Source organism: Nestor notabilis, unplaced genomic scaffold (assembly GCF_000696875.1).
Source record: "Nestor notabilis isolate BGI_N333 unplaced genomic scaffold, ASM69687v1 scaffold12787, whole genome shotgun sequence".
Classification (NCBI taxonomy): domain Eukaryota; kingdom Metazoa; phylum Chordata; class Aves; order Psittaciformes; family Psittacidae; genus Nestor; species Nestor notabilis.
The window spans coordinates 1-22,101 of record NW_009936970.1 but is presented as its reverse complement, the minus strand read 5'-3'; the positions used below and the strand labels follow the sequence as shown (position 1 = coordinate 22,101).

The 22,101-nt window shown below is 39.3% G+C and overlaps 1 protein-coding gene across 1 annotated transcript in view; it reads left to right on the top strand.

Moving 5' to 3' along the window:
• The window catches only part of NCOA2 (nuclear receptor coactivator 2), a gene marked incomplete at its 3' end in the record, with an annotated part of 47,002 nt that extends 25,667 nt beyond the window's left edge, over positions 1-21,335 (top strand). Inside the window, 12 exon segments of the mRNA XM_010018607.1 lie at positions 2,033-2,242; positions 4,305-4,520; positions 5,079-5,208; positions 7,626-7,791; positions 9,727-9,789; positions 9,990-10,205; positions 11,062-11,139; positions 11,665-11,738; positions 11,740-11,882; positions 13,166-13,343; positions 15,591-15,789; positions 21,246-21,335. Of these exon segments, the coding sequence (XP_010016909.1) occupies positions 2,033-2,242; positions 4,305-4,520; positions 5,079-5,208; positions 7,626-7,791; positions 9,727-9,789; positions 9,990-10,205; positions 11,062-11,139; positions 11,665-11,738; positions 11,740-11,882; positions 13,166-13,343; positions 15,591-15,789; positions 21,246-21,335 (1,763 nt within the window).
• Between the last annotated feature and the right edge of the window lie 766 nt (positions 21,336-22,101).

Genomic DNA, 22,101 nt, shown 5'->3' with positions numbered 1-22,101 from the left:
TAAATATTAATGTTTAAATTCATATTAAAACCACTACAGATCCTTAAATTATCATTTGTTATCAGTGTTGCTCAGAGAAAGATGCTTGGATTTAACGTACTTATTTTTGTGAATATGGAGGTACTAACAGCAGCAGCACATAAGTCAGAAGGAAAGCTCTATACATCTAATATCTTTAGCATATTCTTTCTGAAGGTTTCTTCCACTGTAGCCTTTTGGCTTTCCAGAGTTAGCCTATCTCTAAATCTGCTTTCAAAGCTACTGGCAGTAACAGTATGATCGAAAATGAGGATGCCTCGGTGGTTAGCAGCAATTCTGTAAAAGCAGCATCGTGTTTCCCATGTAAATTAAAACCCTAAATTTTTTTCCCCGAGCTTAGTCTCATGTCTGTGCCTGATTCCCCTCAGGAACTTCTGCCTTGATTTCAATAGAAGAGCATACAGAAAACAGGTGCACAGAAATAGTGAGTGGCTTTTTGTATGCTCACAGAAAAGCAATGTAAAATGAATGTCACATCATACATAATTCCAAAAGAGGTTTAGGGGGTTTAATTTTTATTTATTTTCTGAAGAAATAACCAGCTTTTATTTTATAGGTTTACATGAAAATGCTTAAAATATTTTTACCTGTTAATATAGAAGTATTTTTACATGTCCCATCCTGGACCAAGAGCAGATCAACACATCTCATCAACTATGTTGTATGTTTGGTTTCCTATTTGTAGGATCAGTGGGTGCTATCAAAAAAACGGCCATATAATAATTTACTCATCTCTGTGATTTTTCAAACTTCTGGGGCAAACTGAAACTATCACTGAAGTTCAGTTTTGGTTCAATCCTTAGACTTCTTGATACCCCTCAGCTTGGGAAAGTAATTTTTTCTCTCCTAAGATTTTTTTTTTGCTTGTTTGAAAAGACAGCCAAGACAAAATCTTAATCTTATGGTTAGGAGTATGTGATGTGATGTATTTCCTATACACGCATATAAGCAAATTCATCAGGCAGAGAACTTACATTAAAAATAAATAAATAAATACAGTGAGTTCTTGTAGTCTTGTTTTATAAAATAAGAAGAAAAATCAGAGACCTGTAATAAGATGTTTCTGTACTTTTTAACAAGCTTGGTAAATCTCATCTAGGTTATCAATTTCGAAAGTATCAGAACTTTGATCTAAAATAAGAATTTCTTTAACTTCTTTGTAGAGTGGTGAATATGAAAATGCAGAGCTCACTTTAAGGATGCTATTATAACAGACGCACTCCTAGGCAAAGCTATCAGGAAGTATTGCAAATAATAATTTCACAAAAATTCCTAATTTGCTTGTATGCATCTTGTTGGTATGTTTGGAAATGGAATCATAGGTACAAGGTCAGTGTTTGATTCATGCTTGAGAACTAGTTGTGCACATAGAGGATGCTTTCATACACTGGAACATTGCCCAAAGACCAGCAGAGCCAGATGCTTGCCATTCGTGGTCTGAAGCTGAGACACTCTGCAGTATTCTTTGCAGAGGCTGATTGTAAGAGCACAAAAACGTAAAAAAAAAAAAGGAGGGAGATGAAGAAATGGGGCTACAGGATCCAGTATAGACTCAATCTGTCCTTAAATGTGGTAACTTCTTCAGGGGCACAGCTTATGCTGGAAAACTTTCAAAACAGAGATAATTTCTAACGATCTGCCACAGGATGACATCTGCTTGCAATTACAGTCCTACTAGGTATAAGATTAACTGGCACTAGTATGCACATCACATAATGATATATTTTGCTGTAGTGGCTCTTCTGTCAGTTAAATTGCATCATTTAAAGTTTTAAAAATCTATGTTATATCTGTTCTAGTGTCAAAATGTTCCGTTTTGAAATTTACATTAAAATGTTAAGAAGGGATGTTTCTCAGACAGATACGGAGTGGGTAAATCACACAGCATTTAAATAGCTCAACCCAAGAGCTTAAAGTATGTTTGGGTTCTTTTCTTCTTTAACAAGTTTCCATTCTTGTAACTTTGCTTTTTTTCTTTGCTCCTCCTGTCTAGCTTTTAATAACCCACGAGCAGGGCAACTGGGCAGGTTATTACCAAACCAGAACTTATCACTTGACATCACACTGCAGAACCCAACAGGTGCAGGAACTTTCCCACCCATAAGAACGAGCAGCCCCTATTCAGTGATACCTCAGCCGGGACTGATGGGCAGGAATGAAGGGATGATAGGGAATCAAGGAACTTTAGGCAACAGTAGCACAGGTAAGATGACTTTCCATTTTTTTTCAAATATACTTGAGTAACAGAATATAGCATGTTTAACTTGATGTTATATATTGGGGTTATATAATATTATAAATTGGGGTTATTACCAGTGCAGGTTATTCTAAGTACTTTCCAAAAAGTCTGGGGAAAAATCATGGGCTGCTATGTATTGGCATATTATTTTGAATTTCTGTTTCTGCATATTTTTGGTCCTGCTCTTTATGCACTGCTTTCCACCTACCTGAAATTTTCTAGATGAACACAGTGTATTGGCAATTATAGTTGGTTCGCGTCAATGTTCCAGATTCATCTGAGGCTTACATAACTTAAAATCCAATCTTTCTGCCTCAAAAAAGCAAATAAATGAACCACTTGTCTCTAGAAGTAGTTCTTTGAAAACAAAATTATGGGCAATACTGTTGCCCATATGATGTGTATCTCCACAGGCCTTGGGTTTGCCCTGCGTTATCCTTTATTTATTAGCCTTAGTTCTCATTTTAAATTAAAGAAATGCTGATGTTTTCATCATTTTCTGAAACATAAACTTTTTGGGAGCCATCAGATGCTGCAGTGATATTACCATTTGTCATGGATTATGCCTGATCTGTGGTGCATTGATTTCTTCATGTTACTCTAATATTGTACAAAGGTACCACAGGGGGTTTCACAAAAAAGTCTGGCTTATTGACTTATTTCAGCTAGTACATAGTCTGAGTCTGTCCAAGTGTACAACAGCTGCTAAGAACTCTGAGTGAATAAATGGGTGTTTTAAGTCCTTTCAGCTGGCTATTCACTGTGAAAGTGTTATATTTAGTTTGCATCAGTCTTAAAAAAGACGTGCTGCCAGACACTGAAATATCCTATTTAAGCAGTTTAGAGGTCAACTTGTAGTCTTTCAAGTGTCCTATTACTTTCATGTTCTGTATACATATTAGAGGATGTTATTCATCTTATGTATACAAGTTAGAGTATTATCTGTATTCCTGCCATTTGCTGTAGCACACCACATATTTCAGCTGATGGAGTATGTACACAAATAGAACAAACCTGAGGATGTAACACTGAAGCAAATTTTGTACAGCAGCTGAAACAATGATCCTTTTCAGAGAGTTTTTTCTCCTTGGTTATATATCACCAAATAATTGAACTGATGAGTAGTAATTATGGTGTGGCTTTCAGTATTCATTTAAGGGTGTTGCAAAATGCAACTGAGGAGATCAGTATTCCAATTCGAAATCAATGTCTTATCTGCTCTCTTGACTGTATAAAATTGAAATGTATAAATACTATGAATGTAAGTCTTCTTGACTTGTATTCATAGTTTTGGGGGGTTTTGTGTTAGGGTTTGGTTGGGGTTTTTTTGGCCACTGTTGGAGTATAGTACTCTGTATATTCCAAGTGTAAATAAACTGTATCAGCTGTTTACAGTAGATGTAGGAGGACTTCCCCTAAAATAACGGTAATGAACTTCAGCATCTATCGGAAAGTTCCCGTGAGTAATTTCCGTGCACTGTATACTGGTTCAAGATTGTCTGGGTGAGCCTTGAAGCTAAGGAGGCTCTAGGTCCTGAATGAAAGGACTTGCCGAAAGATGTTTGCAGAATGCGAATTTAAATTCAGTCCTCCTAATTTGTAAGTGTGTGTAGCGATAACATGTTGTTACTTAATTCTTCATTCTCACTTAGCACTTGGAAAGTAAAGCATTGACAGACACATCAGCAAATGTGATTCATTTCCTGAGGAAGGAAGTTAGGCCTATCCACACACCCTCGGCACCTGTTGCAGACTACATGTGGGAACACTTACTCTGAACAGTGTTTCGGAAATGATAAAAGGATCTTCCTCTTGTAAAATGTATAATAATCTCCAGTCCCTTGACTCAGCAACATACGGCATCATTCTATAGCACTGCACATCTGGACGGGCAGTGGTGGTACAAGGAGCTTTGAGTGAAACTGCTACATTTTTGTTGCTAAAAATGCAGCTCATCAGGCAGTGGTAATGCTACAGCTGTTCTGAACCATGTGCCGGCACCTAAGTCTGTTTGGCTTTTGTGCAGGAATGATCAGTGGCAATGCCCCTCGGCCTGCCATGACATCCGGAGATTGGGGAAGCCAGGCTCCTGCTGTGAGGGTGACCTGTGCGCCCACAGCTAGTGCCATGAACAGACCAGTGCAAGCAGGCATGATCCGCAACCCCACAGCCAGCATTCCCTTGAGACCCAGCAACCAGCCTGGCCCAAGGCAGATGCTTCCATCTCAGGTCATGAATATGGGTAAGTCAGGGCGCGTGTGGAGTTGGTTTTTTTGGCATATGTTGGATTGTCAGAAGCAGAAAATAGAAAAAGCAAAAAACAAACTAAAAACCTTCAGTTATATATTTGATGAGAACCATATTCCACAGTGAAAGTTTCCTGTGGAAGTGGGGAGGAATGTGTGTAACACTAACTTTTAAGGCATGTATTGTTATGAACAATTCCTGCTACTCTGTAGCTCCACAGTGATGTGGCCAAAGAAAGAGGATATGATCAAGCAAATATGTTATGATATGGACTTTATATACTGTCTTTTTTCATGCTTATCTTACTAATTTTTGCATCTGTGATGTATCTGCTATTTTATGGTTTTGAACCACTTTCAGAGTTCTCATGCTATTTTCTCAAATTTTAAAAGCAATTTTCCACAAAAAAATCGTAATACTTTTAATAGTAATGTTACTGATGTCTTGGTGTTTTTTGTTTGCTTTTACTGTAACATAGATAATTTAATGGAAACCATTAACATAAAAATAGAGTCTTGTCACAAAAGTTATTTGGTTATTTTTCCTTGATTAGGGCCATCTGAATTAGAGATGAACATAGGAGGACCTCAGTATAGCCAACAACAGGCGCCTCCAAATCAGACTGCGCCATGGCCAGACAGCATCTTGCCTATAGATCAGGCAACTTTTGGTAATCAGAACAGGTGAGTCTTAGTGTCACATCAAAACATGGAGAGATTTCTCAGGCCTATAATTTGTACACCTCATAGAAACAAAGTTTTACATACCATTTTAGTGCATGTAGTACTTTCTGCTCAGGAAACGTGTACATGTTCCAGTAATACTTATATGGCTCTCTTTGCCATGTAATGCGATGGAAGAACTGGAAGTTCTGTATCACAGTGAAGTTGGGATATATTTCAGTAGTAAATGTCAGGAGCGCTGAAAAGAAAATGAAAAGAAGCAGTTGGGAAAAAGGTGTTTGAAAAAAGGCTGATCTTCTGACTACATTCTCTTAACTTTCATTCTGAAAGGATGACCAAAACTACTATCTGTAAGTTTAAGTGTGGCATTCTCTTTGCTACTTTTCATGCTTTTCAAGATGTTTCCTTATCTAATTCTCCCCCAGTTAGGGTGTCGATATGCCAAAAGCACTGTTTGCATAATTTAATTATTCACTTAAAAAATGACAGCATAAAATAAAATACAGGTCCATGTTTGATCAGCAAGCCAGGCAGATAATTCCTCCATTTTGTTATCTTTGCATTTCTCATTATTCCCTTGTAGCTGAAGATGGTGAAAAGAATTCCCACTGTGTTGCATCTGAAAGTAACCATATTTTGGTCATTTACACCCAGAGATTACAAATTGCTCAGTGCTGCCATTTCTAGTTTTATTAATCTCTGGGATTTGTATTTTTTATAATCTGATTGTCATGAGTATTAAATTCGAATAAAAGTTAAATTGAGAGTAAAAATAATTATTTTAGAGAAAAATTAAACATTATCATTGTGGTATGTAGAAGAAATGGGGGGGGAAGTAATTGTCATTATTTAACATACAGAATTCAACAACTGTTTTAAGCTTTTTCTTATTACATGTATTCATGTCCATTTACAATTTGAGGGAGGTATTTTGGCTAGCCTCATCGACGATTTTTTGAGATTGTAGATCCCATCTTATAAGACATCTTTAAAGTTTGAAAACAATTTTATTCAAAGGATTTTTTTGTTGTTCTTCCCTTTTACTGATTTACTTTTCTGTGATGCTGTGATTTACTGATTTATAATTCCATCTGTGAGATTTATAGAAACTTACAGATATATGAGATTGATTAATACTTTGTGATGTTTTAAAGGTACATCAGATGTATCCTTATTTTTAGTTTTTACAGTCCGGGATCCGATTAAAAAGAATATGGTTTTGTTTTCCTGCCTGCCATCCTTTGTTTTTTGAAGTGTATAGCCTGACGATGCAGCTTTTTCTTTCTGCTTAGGTTTGACATAGAGATTAGACTTCCATGGCAACCATATATCTCATTATGGAAACGAAATACACAAACATGTTTCTTTGTTTTTCCAAACAGACATGTAAGAAGGGTTCATATATAGTGCTGTTTCCTCCCTCCATGTCTAACAGCTTTTGTTGTCTCTGAGTAATTACCTGGGATGAGATTCTTCCAGGATGTGCATATAGTAGCTGCTCTTGCTTGCAGAATGCTTTGCTCTTTATATTTTGCCTTGTAGTCTTGTATATGAAGTAGGGCTTGTGTGAACTGCAAAATAAAAACGTCATTTGGCTGCAGATAAGGTATTGTTTCAGATTTAGTTTGTTTCTTGGTAAGTTTTGTCCTTTAGGTTTGGGATAAACCTCTGTTCTGCCTTTGTAATTGTGAGAGTGCTTTGCATACAGATTCAGGGGTGAGGTAAGCAGGATTTATAGAGCCAGCACAGTCTGCTTGACAGTATCCAAATTCTTGCTGACACCCTTCTGAGGCACATAACCAAGTGCATAAACTGGTACCCAAGTGTGCAGTTCCGTAAGATGGGTTGAGCTGATGCAGTGTTTTGCTGCTAACAAAAATGGGAATGTCCTTTTCTCCCTTCTCCCTCATGCTTCTGGCCAGCTCTTCCAGATGTTTGGCTTGTGCAAGCTCAGTCCTTGGTCCCCCTCTGTGACCTCTTTGCCGTGCTTAGTTTGATAGAAAAGCAGTTAAGAAAAGTGTCAGTGCAAATAAATTCTTCTACTTGTGATATTTAATCTAACATGTGAAATTTAAAGTTACAATTAGTTAAAAATTCTTTACTCTTCTGTGTTCAGTGATTATATACTGACCTCTGCTGACCCTGTAGCATGAAATAGCCACTTGGCTGTACCTTTGGTGTGCTTGCTTACTTGTTGGATACACCATGCTTGTAGGGTCTTGACATGCATTAATCATGGAATTTAGTTATTTCTTTGGGTAGAATAACTTTCATTCAGAATAGTTTTCTAAACAGAATTGGCAGAGATTAAAACAATTTCTGTCTCCACTTGTTAGTTCAATTTGAATACTAATCCTCTGATACTATTTAATGGTTTTCAGCAGCTGTTTACCAATGCTGCGTTCATGTTTTCACAGGCAACCGTTTGGCAGCTCACCAGATGATCTCTTGTGTAATCATCCTTCATCAGAGTCACCAAGTGATGAGGGTGCTCTCCTGGATCAGCTTTACATGGCATTACGGAATTTTGATGGTTTAGAAGAAATCGACAGGGCTCTAGGAATACCAGAACTAGTCAGCCAGGTATATTGGACATTGCATTGCATGTGTTAGGTTATTGTTTGAAGGATATATTGTCAAGGTGAAGGTAAAATGTGTGTTGAAGGGGATTATAAAACTCCTCCTGCAATCTAGGATGGAGTTACATATTTTGGTGGGAGTCTGTCTAATGGCTCAGTGTAACCTGAAAAGCTTCCTTCAGCCCCAGCTTTAGTCTTCCTCCTGCCACCCTCACCTAGCTCTCCTTCTCCTGACTTATCCTGAGCCACTAGGCTTTATGCAACTAACCTGACAAAAACCAAAAAAACCTAACAGGTTTCTGCTTATATGGTGGCCAGAGGAACAGCCATGTGGGACAAAGGCAAGACTGCAGTCAGCAACAAGGTATGGGAAAGACAGAAAAAAAGGAGTATGAAGACCTAGGAGCAAGATCAAGACCTTTGTGTGATGGGGGCAACCAGCTTTTAAATGAGCAAACCTGTAACATCATTTCACCCATAGTTTTTCCCTTAGTTGGTTAATGTGTGTTAAGGGCTGAATTTTACCTGAAGTAGCTGATTCCATTCCAAGCACTTAAAACTGAATTTGTTTTTAATCATGGACATGCTTCCTAAGCTTTCCAGCATGAAATTGTTCTATTCTTTTTCATCCTTTCTTTTCTCCTCACAGTTACTTTTGTTGGCTTCCAGTTGCTTCTTGTCCATTTCAGTCTTCTATGGCAAAAAAAAAAAAAAAAAAAAAGTAAAATAAAAGAGATTTTAGGGAAAAGTTGTTTCTCGGTGTTTCTGGCACCAAAATTGTATTTCCAAAACCAGCTGTATATGTCTCTATAATGATTTAACATTCTCAGAGCCTAGAATACCCATTTCATTTCCCAGCACTCATCAGCATCCTGAGCATAACTTCAGAACTAGTTCTGCATTTTAGGGATGAAATAGGACCAATGAAATCCTGCTATGAACATGAGAGAGCCACCTCCAAGCCTTTTTGGTACAACACAGAACTCAGTGAAGTGTTAACGTGGAGATACAATTTATTGGTGAACTTCAATTTTGCAGTGTGAAACTTTCATGCAGTATTACGTAGCTTTTGAAACACCACCACCAAAAAAAATATGAATAATGCTTTATTTCAAACTAGTGGTAAATATATTTCTTTTTAATTAGAATCTCAGTGGAAACAGTTAAAGAATTTTGCAAATAAGAGAACTGTCACATTTTAGAACAAGTTTTTTAAAATAGCCATGAAACATTTTGAGGGAGCATACAGTCTTTCTTTCATGAGAGCACGGAAATTTAGATTAACTTGATTTCCAAGGTCAGTATGGAATAAGCTATAAAATTATTCTGGCTAGAGCAAATAGTAGGGGAGTATCTAGAATGGAGTTTAGAATTGTGTTGTGTTAGCCTTTTTATGCTAATGGTTAATCAGTTTGTGTGAAGTGCCCTGAAAGTATTAGGCATTCTGTTCACATTAGCTTCTGTAATAGTTTAAGGCATCTTTATTTGAAGCCATTATTTTATTTAAAGATACTGATAAAAATTTACTTACTCATTTGTAACGTCTTTGAATTTATCTCAGAGTCGGTGATAAAAATATGCTGCCATCATTTCATTTACAGATTTTGATATAGCATTTCTCATTTCAGGTTTTCATTTGTTAGCAGAGTGATACAAAGGCTATATTAAGAACATGACAAAGATTATGGGTCTTTGTTAAAAAAAAAGAAGAGAGGAGGAATTTGTCTCCATGAATATGTTTTGACATTCAAAAATACAATGCTATTTATTTGTAAGTTTTATACTTAGGTAAAGAAAATGTATGCAGTTTTCTGTTTAAAAACATTCACATCCTAGAAGGTTGTTTTCGCAGGGTGGCTGTATTAGTCTCATATAATCTTGTGAGAAGCCATGTCCCGCTGTCCCACCAACCATGTCTATTGCTCACGTATTTCTACAGAGCCAGGCTGTTGACCCAGAGACCTTCCCCAGCCAGGACTCCAGTATGCTGATGGAGCAGAAGGCTCCGGTGTTCACCCAGCAGTATGCGGCGCAGGCGCAGATGGCACAGGGCAGCTACGCACCCATGCAGGACCCGAGCTTCCACGCCATGGGGCAGCGCCCGGGATACGCAGCCCTGCGCATGCAGCCCCGGCCCAGCCTGCGGCCCGCTGGCATCGTGCAGACCCCAGCCAGGACTCCAGTATGCTGATGGAGCAGAAGGCTCCGGTGTTCACCCAGCAGTATGCGGCGCAGGCGCAGATGGCACAGGGCAGCTACGCACCCATGCAGGACCCGAGCTTCCACGCCATGGGGCAGCGCCCGGGATACGCAGCCCTGCGCATGCAGCCCCGGCCCAGCCTGCGGCCCGCTGGCATCGTGCAGACCCAGCCGAACCAGCTGCGGCTCCAGCTGCAGCACAGGCTCCAGGCACAGCAGGTACGGCCCCTTCCATGCCTGGTTCCACGCTGGCACAGGTGCCTCTCCTGAGTGGCACCTACTGTCAGCTTGCTACAGATAGTCCAGGTCTGAAGTGTGTACCCTGTGTAACTGTTTTGTTACAGCCTGATTCCACTTCTAAACACTACAGCCATCATGAGTTTTGCTGTGGTGGTACCTTGCATGTTCTCTTTTCTGATCTTTTATTGCATCTTTTGTTATTTTTTCTATAATGCTGTGCAAAAATGTGCCTAGTGTTTTAAGCCTGGTCTCACTAATTCTTTGAGCAAGGCTACAGTGATGCTTTTTGTTATACAACTCTTTTTCTGTTTGTTATATCTTGGCTCTTCCAGCAGTCTAAATTTTTATTGCTGCCCATTACCTACATCCTTTCTTTTTCTTTGGCCTTGGTCTACTTTTGAGGATCATTTTAAGCTGTTGTTTCTTGTTTCATTTTTAAATATATAGGTTTGTAGTGCTATAAATAAGGTATCAGTGGTTTTCTAGTGGAGGAAGAAAGACCATTTCTACCTTCAAACATCAGGATAGGGTCTAATACAGAGTAAATCTCAACAATCCAGTCCCAAACTCAAAGGGAACAGGAACTGTAAAGGTAACAGCTTAGTGCCCATGTTGTTACTTGCATAGTGTATTATCTCCTTAAGAAACAGGGGTTTAGGAATGATAATAGGACTTGAGCAGGAAAACTATTTCCAGCTTAAATATGTAAAACTAATTACTCAAACCAACTGGTTGGAAAGTAAATGCATATGCCTCTGTATATAAAATTTCCCTTTTCTTGTTTTCCTTCTAAAAGCTTTTGGGGTTTTGGTGTTGGGTTGTTTTCTTCCTTTAGAATCGGCAGCCACTGATAAATCAGATCAGCAGTGTCTCCAATATGAATCTGTCTTTGAGACCTGGAGTGCCAACACAGGTGAGAGAAATAGTGCTTTAAAAAAATGGCTTTGTTTTCTTCTTTCTCCACCCAACTAAATACAGTAGTAATCCTGTGTACTAAGTGCACAGCAACCAATTCTAAAGCTTTAATACAAATAATGCAGTCTGTATGATAAGTATTTTACGCTTTTATTTCTGTGAGTCTTTCCTATATTTACATGGGGTGACTAGTTATTTACTAGAGATATGATATAACTGCATTTTTAACCAAGCTTCTCATTTCCTAAAGATGTGGGTTTTTTAATGAGCTATTAAATTTGCAATTACAAATCACTACAACATTAAACAGTGGTATTATTTCACTTCGTGACTCTTGCACTGTCGGAAGTCTTTCCCACCACGAGTATTAGTAGGATTATTTTCTCCCATTTTATATTATTGTTACTTGCGTGGTGGAGGTAAAAAGAGCTGGAATCTTCCAGATTGCTCTAGTGGAGGTGCCTCCACTGGCCAGCTTGCTTTAGAAGGGGTTATTGATAGGTGTTGGCGGTTCTCCCTGCAGGGCCCTATCAATGCGCAGATGCTGGCACAGAGGCAGCGGGAGATCCTGAGCCAGCACCTGCGGCAGCGGCAGATGTCAGCAGAGGACGCTGATGATGCGAGGGCAGGGCTTGAGCATGACCCCCAGCATGGTGGCCGCCGGTGGCATACCAGCAACCATGAGCAATCCGCGGATCCCGCAGGCAAACGCACAGCAGTTTCCATTTCCTCCAAACTACGGTACTGGTTCCAACCCCCGAGTGCATGTCAGCAGTCCTTGCTCCCCCATGTCCTACCCAGTGCTGGGTCCAAGCCACCCTCCCACATCCTCTTGTCTGGTTCCCTAGGAATGATGGGAAATGTGGAGGATTGGACCCCTTGGGATGCAGCGTAGTGCCTTTCCACTTTCCTAGCTCTATACCACATATTCTCCAAGCACCTCTCTTTTTTGAGCAATAGCAGAAGTGTGATGTGTGTGTTTGTTTATAGTTACATGCAGATAAAAGTGTGTACGCACATAGCAACACACGTGTATGTATTGGCTTGGACGACTCTGAATTTAGACTGAATTAAACCAATATATGTGATAAAAGTGCAAGTGAAGATAAAGATACTGATTGGTTTTGGCCAAAAGCATAAAGTGACCAGAAGCAAAGCTGTACATAATTTTTTTCATTTTTATAATGAGATATTGCTTAGATATCAGATTCTTCCTTCCCCAAGAAATACAATTCTTCATGTGTACGTTATAATGTAAAATTAACAACTATTGAATTTTAATATTAAAAATTATTTTCAGGTAAGACATTCCCTTCCCTGTTCCTATACCTGTGTGTAATATAGTAGTAAATACCATTTTGTTTGTATGTTTTACAAAGCTGCACACCACTTTGTTGTGGGAATGCATGGGGCACTTACCTCTGTACAGTTACTGTTCTACAGCTTCTTTATTTATAAGTATTCTATAAGCTATTTTACAGTTAAATAATATTATGTGCAGGTTCTGCTGTTATAACAAATTATGTCCATCCAATTCTAAATTTGCTATCTGGATAGACATTATGTTAGTCCCATTTTATGATATAGACAGTGAAACAGGCAAGCTAAGTTACACAGACAGTGAATATAAGAATAGCTTTCATGTCACCTGATTCTTACTCCAGCATTACAAGTGGCTTGCTTCTCTTGAGTATGCTGTTCTGATGAACTGAAAACAGATTAAACTGAAAAAAAAAGTCACTTACGAGCATCTTTCTTTTGGTCTGTATGGGGTACAGACCACTTGTGTGATTAGATCACATAGGTAGCCAACATACTTAAGCAAAATGATATTTTTAAGGTTATACGTACAATATTAGTTGATGATGTCTTGCTTTTAGTCTAGATGCCAGATTAAGATACAAGGTTATAGGTTCCAGATGACATAAGTAGGACTGTGTAAAGACATGTCTGCAGGTATGAGCCCTTGGCTTCTTTTAACTTTTGAGCATACAGTGGCTAAATTTTTTCATTTTATTTTTCAGGTATTAGTCAGCAGCCTGATCCAGGCTTCGCAGGGGCCACCACTCCTCAGAGTCCACTGATGTCCCCCAGACTGGCTCATACTCAAAGCCCCATGATTCAGCAGTCTCAGGCTAATCCTGCCTATCAGTCCTCTACGGAAATGAACGGGTGGGCACAAGGGAATATGGGTGGAAACAGGTGAATATAGTCCAAAACGTGTGTTTTATGTAATTGTTTGCTTGGTTGTTGGTTTGGTTTTAACTATGTATCCTAAAAGAGATTTCTTTTCAATTTGGCTTGACAAGTTGGTTTAAATTCTGTCTTCATACAAGGCAAAGTGAGTGCATATCTAAAAGACCTGCATCCACACAATGCATTGCTTTGTCTGTGGTAACTGATAAAACACTGTGTCCTTGAGAAGCACCTCTGCTGCACAGTGAACTCCAGCCCCTAATGTTAGTATGGATGCATTTCTTCTGCGTATGATTTTCATGTTATGCTCCCACACTGCTTTCCACATGGCTGGATCCGCTGAGCCAGAGCCTATACATTCCCTGGAATTGTGGTGATTGGATTATCACCTCCCACTTTAAGCACTGGAGTGCAACCAGGTTCAGTCCATTAGTGCTTGCACATACTGGGGGTCAGCATATAACTGTCATTCTCTGAGAGCATCATAGCATGCCTGACGCATGCAGTCACCTTTTCAGTTGAGGCCCATGCCCCATTCGGTATAGCTCTAATAATCAGACTGTCGACATTAAATGGGTTGGGTGTTGAACACTATCAGTGGGCAGCAAGAAGCTTCCAGATGGCAATGATCTGCGCTTTCCAGTGGAAGACAGGAGGAGCTATCAGGTTGTGTACAGCCTGTATCACTTGACACTGAGGTGCACGCAGTTCTCTCTAGCATAGTGCTTTTGTCATCCTGAGGTTCTCAGGCTGCTTTTACTATCCCAACCCAGCAACAAATATTTTTCCTGCTGGTTGATAAAGATTTAATAAGCCCAAAGCACCAGTACTTCAGTGATGAGGCTGATCCAAATGAAGTTCCCCTTAAAGCAACTGATTTATCTCTTAACATCATGCTTATCCATGCCTCTTCCTCATTGTCTTCCTGAAGCTTCTGCAGGAGGCATAGCTACTGCTGTCATGGCTTCTGCTGAAGTGGCAGCAGGGGCAGCTTGGTAAGGCTAAAGGCTGGCTTGCTAAACTGCAGCTCTACAGCGGAGACATGTCAGATGCGTTTACACAAGCCACTGAGTATTCACAATGATCTGTAGTGTGCTGTTTCAGCCATCCAGATAACAACTTAGAAATGGGGTTAGGTGGCCTGAAAAGACATGGAATTGGAAGGAAGAGAATGGTGGGATTCTCCGAGTTTGGTCCTGTGCCCAGAATGTCGCTGCCCTCTACCAAGTCTCACAGTGCACAGCAATAGCCTAATGGACTACCCAAGTACAAGGCTGAGTGTTAACCCTGAAAGATTTCCTGAGCTATGGGAGAAGTGCTTCACAGGGAAATAGAAGTCAGCCATTGATATGGAAGTGGTTACTGTGTGTCATCTAACACACATCCCTTCCACAATATTTCAGTCTATGCAGATCCTCTAAGCTGACAAATTATCAGTAATAATTCCTTCATTGACTGTTGAATTATGCTGAAAGAGTAGAAAAGACTGATATATAAACAGTGAAGTGTGTTTTAGGAAATGTAAAAAATGTCCGTAATATGACTTCTGACACATAATGGGAAGGAAGATACTATCCAGAAAGTACTTGACTTTGAATAAAACCTGGGATGAGTTCTTCCACAGTTACTCCTCCTTAAGTTGTTCTGAAATGGCCTTGAAGTAACACAGAGGGTAATTAACTTAGACTTTATGTTGTTTCTTACAGTGCCACATTTTCAAAACCTGATGCTAAGATTTTGTAAATAGATTTTTGCACAATTGCATGTCTCTATTTGTGAGCCCACTTGCTATAATTGTATGTACAAATCTGATACTCGTATGCGCAAACACCTCTTTTGCAAAAAGACAGTTATTAGACCAGGTCCAATTTATAGCTCAACAGTCCTGTGCTGTGCTAACACTGAAGGGACAAAAAGGTGTTTTCCTTTCCCTCCAAAAATTACTTTCCCAAATATATTTAAAATACACAGCCCATTTAGACACCTAATTGGCTGTTATTGCACACGCGTAACAGATTTGTGCTCTGCCATAGTTTCACACACAAAGGCATGCATTTTTGTGCACAGACATGGGACCCTTAAATTTTGAAAATCTAGTCCTTAAACATTAATGTAGCCAAAACCTAGTTTTTCCTTTGAAGTTGGAATAAATGACAGTATATACCAAGTCTAGCTTAAGATATATTAAAAAGAAAATAGTTTCTTAGTGGCTTTAGCATACTGACACACTGCTTTTTCCATTCCTTGCTGTAGCATGTTTTCACAACAGTCCCCACCACATTTTGGGCAGCAAGCAAGCACCAGCATGTACAACAATAACATGAACATCAGTGTATCCATGGCAACCAACACAAGTGGTATGAACAACATGAACCAGATGACAGGGCAGATCAGCATGACCTCAGCGACCTCTGTGCCTACATCAGGGTTGTCCTCCATGGGTCCTGAGCAGGTGAGAATTTAAGGATGTCAGATGACAGCCAGAGGATTTGCTTTGACTTTGGTAGTTTTTCAGGTCTGCTGCGTTGGGCTCTGACTGCTGTAAGCCACTATGTTTCTTGTACCAGTTTTCTTGAGAAATGATACTGATAAAAAGACTGTTTTTAGCTCTGCATTCAGATAACCAAGGTGACCAACGAGGTAGAGAGCACTTTTGCATCTAAGTTTCCCATTTTGACCTAGCACCACTGTAGCTAGCACATGTAGTTGCTCCTGGACTTCCATGGGAAGTGTGTGCTGATCTAGCTCCTGTTCTCGGTAGGTAAGTTTCCGTAGCACAGCTGCAGGTCACCAGTGTCCTTGCTAATTTTCTCAGCAGTGGAGGCTAGGACTGAATGGCAAGCAGCTGTTTCCCAGAGGTAAGAGTGAATGATGCTTCCAGTGTGTGAAAGATGCTTCTACTGCCACTACGTGTGTAGTACCAGACAATAGGCAGTCAACTTCAAGAACTATCAAGCTGGCACAAGCACAACATCCATACTTTCTGTAATGTGCTGCATATAGAATAGGTTGTTGAATCAAAGGGTAAGTAACCTGTTCTTTTCTGCTGAGAGGTTTACGTGCTCTTTTTTGTTTGAGACTGCTGCTTAGAGTATCTGAAATAAGGAAAATAACATTTCTATTTGTTGACCTTCAATTAAACTCACACAGTAAATTAACGAGTATATGACAAACAAGTCCTCTTAATTAACAGGTTCACGTTTGTTTCAGAAATGGACTCCCATTTGGTCAAAGCACAAGCTTGAAATTATGGACTTTTCTTAGAAATGTTGGCAGAAAAGTACCTTTTGTGTCTTCAGGCAGCCTCTGCTGCTATCGTGGACAATACTGTAAACCTTTTTTCTGAGACCATACCATTCCAGTTTAAAGCTGGTTATATTATTGGCTTGTTAATGTGTGTCCTTTTTCCAGGCTAAATTGGGTAACAGAGTATTTACTTTTCCAGTATTGTCTTTTAGCTTTAATAGTTCTTTATTTTAAAAAGAGCCATTCAGTCAACATGATTTTGTTGTGGTTTGAGATTGTTGGATTGTTTTGGGTTTCTTGGGGTTCTCCTTGTAAGTTAAACAAGCCACAGTGTTTCAGTCTCTTTTTGTAGGCTTCACATTCCCTTTCCTTTTCTGCACCTGTTGCAGTTTGAATAAGTATTTCCTAAGCACCAGAGCCATGTGAGTAACACTAGTTCTTCCCCATTTCTCTTGGAATACTCTTGATAGATATAGCCCCAGATCACATTTGTCTTTTACAGCTGCCACATACTGGTGACCTGAAGTAATTTTGATACTCCCAGATCTGTCACCTTCTCCCGATATTCCCAGTTGCTAAGCCCAATTATAGCAGACTATATTATTATTATTCTCAAGTGTGTACTATTGCATACATTTAATGTAGTAAAACAATAGTAAAACCAAAAAAGAAAAGAGTGGGAATTTGAAGGTAACAACCCAGTCTGATATCTCAGCATGCCCATGCTACATAGTTTTTCCCAGGAACCTGAGTTGAGAAACGTACGTTATAGAAAGAGGTCTGGTTTTATTTGAAAGATTTCCATGCAGACTACGGTTTCCACTGGCACAGTTGTCACACTGCTTCTCCTTCCTGTTAGATACAAAATCTTGTTTCAAGATCACATTTCTCTAACTTACAGTAAATGAATAGACTGAGGTTCTTCATCCATCTCAACATTTGTTTTTCGGGCTGTCCGTCCCTTTTGTAGATCTGATTTAAACTCTGTCGTTGTAACCATCCTCTAGGAGCGTGAATGGAGTAACCAGAGACAGTGATTTAACTGTGAGTGCTGTGTAGAGTCAAGTTCTGCTTGTAATTACTATTTCAATACGTGGGATGCCTTGGCTCTGTTGGTTACAAAGTCACACTGGGGAGCACACACTGAAACCTTTGTAATGATACCTACATCCTCCTCAGCACATTCAACATAGATGAAACCTCCATTTTTTGTTCCCAAATGTATTGACTTCTTTTGTCTACATCAAACTGAATTTCTTATATTGAGTCTGTGTAACCAAAGTGCTATGGCTCATTCTGTAACAGTAACCTGTTTTCCTCCTGATTTACCACCACAGCACTGTGTCATCTGCAAACTCTGCAAGCAAATGTTTGTGCTCCATCTAGGTCAGAGGTGGCCAACTGGCAGCTGAGGGGACGTTTCTGGGTCACAAGACAGTACTTTTTAGTCCTCAGGAATGTTTGCTGTGCTGCTTTACATTCTCTTCTGAGAGACATGAGTAAAAAGAATTGTATATTTAAATACTAAAATTGGTAATATTTTTCTGTTTTCAGGGCACAGTGTTTTACAATTTGGCATATTAATTTAACCATTAATTTAGGCTGTGCAAAACTTTTTCTTGTAACTTGGTTTTCAAAATGACTACGTTTTCTTTAATTTTGCTGACCCATTTCATTCATTCTTTAGAGGTTTTTTTTAATACTGTTACCTACACTTTTACTTACTTATTCAATGCCAATTTTTGTTCCATAATACATAATTTTAACTTCACATGCTCATCTCTTTCTAACCACAGTGAGTAACAGTGGTTACACTAAAAATGTGTACTAGCTTTTGAAAACAATTTAACACTTCACATGTTATTGGACGGGTTTGGAAGTAATATGTATTACCTGTTAGTAAAAAGCTGTGCCTGGGTTTATTTACCTAATAAGAAGTAGGTATATTACCTTCAGTACCAAACAGGTTGGTTCGGCTCTGTCTCCTGTCTCTTTGTGGCACTATACTGTACCACACAGACATACCCAGAGTTCAGAAATACTAAGTTTGTTGTTTATCTGCTCATACTGGTGTATCTCCAACATATCTTGTTTACTACCTAGGCTCCCAGCATCACCAAGTAAAAAAATTAAGATTATGCCCAAAATTGACTTGCTATTTATGATGCTTACAGACTCTTTTATGTGCTACAGGGATCAGACCTTGTCTCATTATCCTCTTCTATAATGATACAGAAGTTCTTCAGGCTGCTCTTACTAGTGTGTCTTCTAGGAAGCTGCTAACAGGAGTGCTGTCAGGTCTTCAGGTCCCCTCTTTCCAAAACAGCTTCCCCAGGCATCGAGAAAGTCTAAACCTTCCTGGCATTACACCATTCACACAACTTACTATCTCCTTGTCCTCATCTTCTTGTTTGCACAAGGGACGGTTGCCATGCTTTTTCCTCTTGCTTATTTTGCGTCATGGATCTGTGTTATTTGCTGAACTATTAGAGTAGTTTGAAACCCGTGCAAGAGTCTTTTCAGTGTATGAAGTAAACCCCTATCTAGATGTCCACTCCAAGCAGATGTTTATTAACTTGCACAGAGCAGTATTTCCCAGGCATTTCAAGCTAATAAAGAGTAAGCTTGAAACAGTATTTTTATTTTGTTCAGCATGGATGGATGAGAGGAGCTCTGGAGTGGTAGCAAACTTTTCTTATTAGACACCTTGTATATAATTTTGCTTTATTATCAGGAAGGATAATTGCAAAGGAGTTGCAAAACATCTACTGTCTTGTTTTAGTCAGATTTCATATCTGATAATGCCACTTGACCTGTCTTCAGAAAACAATAAAAACCCTTCCTATTCTTTGTCATTTGCCATACTTTTCTGATTGCATTGTTATCACAATCAGAACAGTTAGCGTGTGAATGTGGGTGTTTTGTTTCAAGGATTTCTGAAGTAAATGTAATATAACAAAACAGTAGATGTTTTTTGTATCTGATACCATGCTGGTCAGGTTTATTGCATCGTCACTGGTAAAGAGATTCTGTGATAAGAACTTCACTGATGCCTTTGCTGCTTTTGTGGCATGCATCCTGGAACCATCTTCTTTACCCATACCTGTCCTAACTGCCACAATGCAAATCATGCAGTCATCTTTTTGTTCCAAAACTGCTGATGACTCAGTATACAGTCTTTGTATTTATGCTTCTTATTTTTTCCTTCATTTGTCTACTGAACAAATAGAAAAGGTATTTGTGCCTGTGCATTCTGATGAATGCTGAATAATAGCAGAAAACACTTTCCAAACATGGATTCTGTTGCTTAGTCAAATGCATGTAATAAAGCTGCAAAGCTGTCTGCTTGCTTTCTTTGTGAGCAAATTAGTGTGGTTCTTTTCCCTTCCGATTTGAATTTTCACATTTAGGTTTAAAAATCTTCCCATTTTTATTAAGAAGCAGAAAGCATCACTCAGAGTCTTGCAGCATTTAATCCATTTTTTGAGAGTTGAAAATTCCCATGGCAAAAATATTTGAAGCTTTGAATCTTTCCTATTCCTGCAGTTTTGTCTCTGGCAGCATTTGAAACCACCTCTTTAGGTGGTTGCATGTGATTGCATTTAGCTTTATGACATTTTGCAGAGTCGGTGAATAGCAACAGAAACAACAGTGAGGAGGACCTGAAAGGAGAAGAGTTTGGTGTGGTAAATTCAAGACAGTCTCCCCACCTTACTGCAGCAGGTTGTTGTTGCTGAAGTGAGGTCATGCAGTGGCAGAATCTCCTCTTCTTTACAACACGAGTCTCCTAAAGTCTGGAGGGGCATATCTTTGCTATTAGCACATCCGTCTAGTCTGAGGAAAGTAACAGAGAGAACCGAGTCAACAAAGACTCCCTGGGAAGATGTTTCTTTCCCTGTAAAACTTCTAAAGAAAGCTGGATTTTTTAGTATTTCAGCCCTTGCTAAAGGGCTGTGTTTTGTATTTTGTACCAGTTTCTACATGGTGAGATTAATCCTTTGATTAAGAAAGCAATGCTGTAAATTTGGCAAATTTTCACATAACTAAGCATGACAGACCCTTTGGTTGTGCAGAAATACACAGCTTCAATACTTTCCCGTGGCTGCATTCAGAAAATTGTTGAGATCATACCTTCAGGAAAGCATGCTGCAGCACGTTTCCCATTTAATGCTATCTTTCTCCCATTGCTTACAAGCAGAAAAATGTCATTAAAACTAAGTCGATAGTCAGTATAATTCAGCTTGCATGTTATCTCGTCAGGCTTTGAAAGAATTGTGTCGTGGTCTGCAAGCAGAAAAGCTGTGTGTTGTTGAGGTTGGGAAAGTAGTTATGTGTTTCTGCTTTCAGGACTTTCATAGCAGACTTGTCCTCTTCAGATAATGCCTAATTTATGGAGCCTGCTTTGAAAAATATGCACAAGGGTCATAGTATCAGGAATGAAATCTTTGTTGTTGTCTGTGGAGCAGAATAAAATGAGTCAAACACATGCTGCATAAGAAGGGTGCTCAGCTATACAGTCACTTCCCTGATTGCAACATCATCTCAAAAGTAGATGCTGGTATATACAAGTAGTATACTGGTTTGTAATGCTTCTTTTTCATTCCCATCCCTCTTCCCAACATGTTTTTTAATTCATTCTCCTTAATATCTTGTTACCAATAGGTTAATGATCCTGCTATGAGAGGAGGCAATCTTTTTCCAAACCAGCTGCCTGGAATGGATATGATAAAGCAGGATGGAGATGCAGCACGGGTAAGAAATTGCATGCATGGACATAGAGATGCAACAGAACAGTGAATATGCTGTAGTGTAGCATGGATACAGTATCATTTTTACTGTTACAAGTTACTAGTACCCAGAGTAATAGTAATTAAGTTTGTTGTTATTAATTTTCTTAATTCTGCTTTTGGTGAAATCCATTTTAAGTTCCTTGTTTAGATCCCACTAGCGTTGCTGAAGTGAGTAATACAGCGTACATTCCATTGTTGAATTAACAGTCACATCCACCAGATTTGGGTATAGAACCACAGAATCAGCTAGGTTGGGAAAGACCTTTAAGATCATGGAGTACAGCCTGTATCCCAGGACTTCTAAGACCACTGGTAAACCATGTCACCAAGGGCCTCATCTACAGAGTTTTTGAACACTTCGAGGGAACATAGTATAGTTTTATTTGCTATTTACAAAGCAGTCACATGGCTTTGCTGAGGATGGGAAACCCTTACGATTGATTTATATTTGCACTGCTACGTGCTTAACCCATTTCATGTTTCACCCTGCCAAAGCGTTCTTCCACTTCTCATCATACTCAGGGCAAAAGTCTCGTGGATTATTTAATTTCTTTCTTTCTGCACCGTGCTTCTTTCTGAGCAGAGGGGCACAACTGCGCTGGTTTTCACACAGCTCTCGAACTGACAGGGCGCCAAGCGAGTGCTTAGGTCAGGGAACGACTCGAACTCCAGACAGCAAAAGTACCGAGGGGAAGACACTGCGGAGGCCGCGGCGCGCTCCCGGGAGC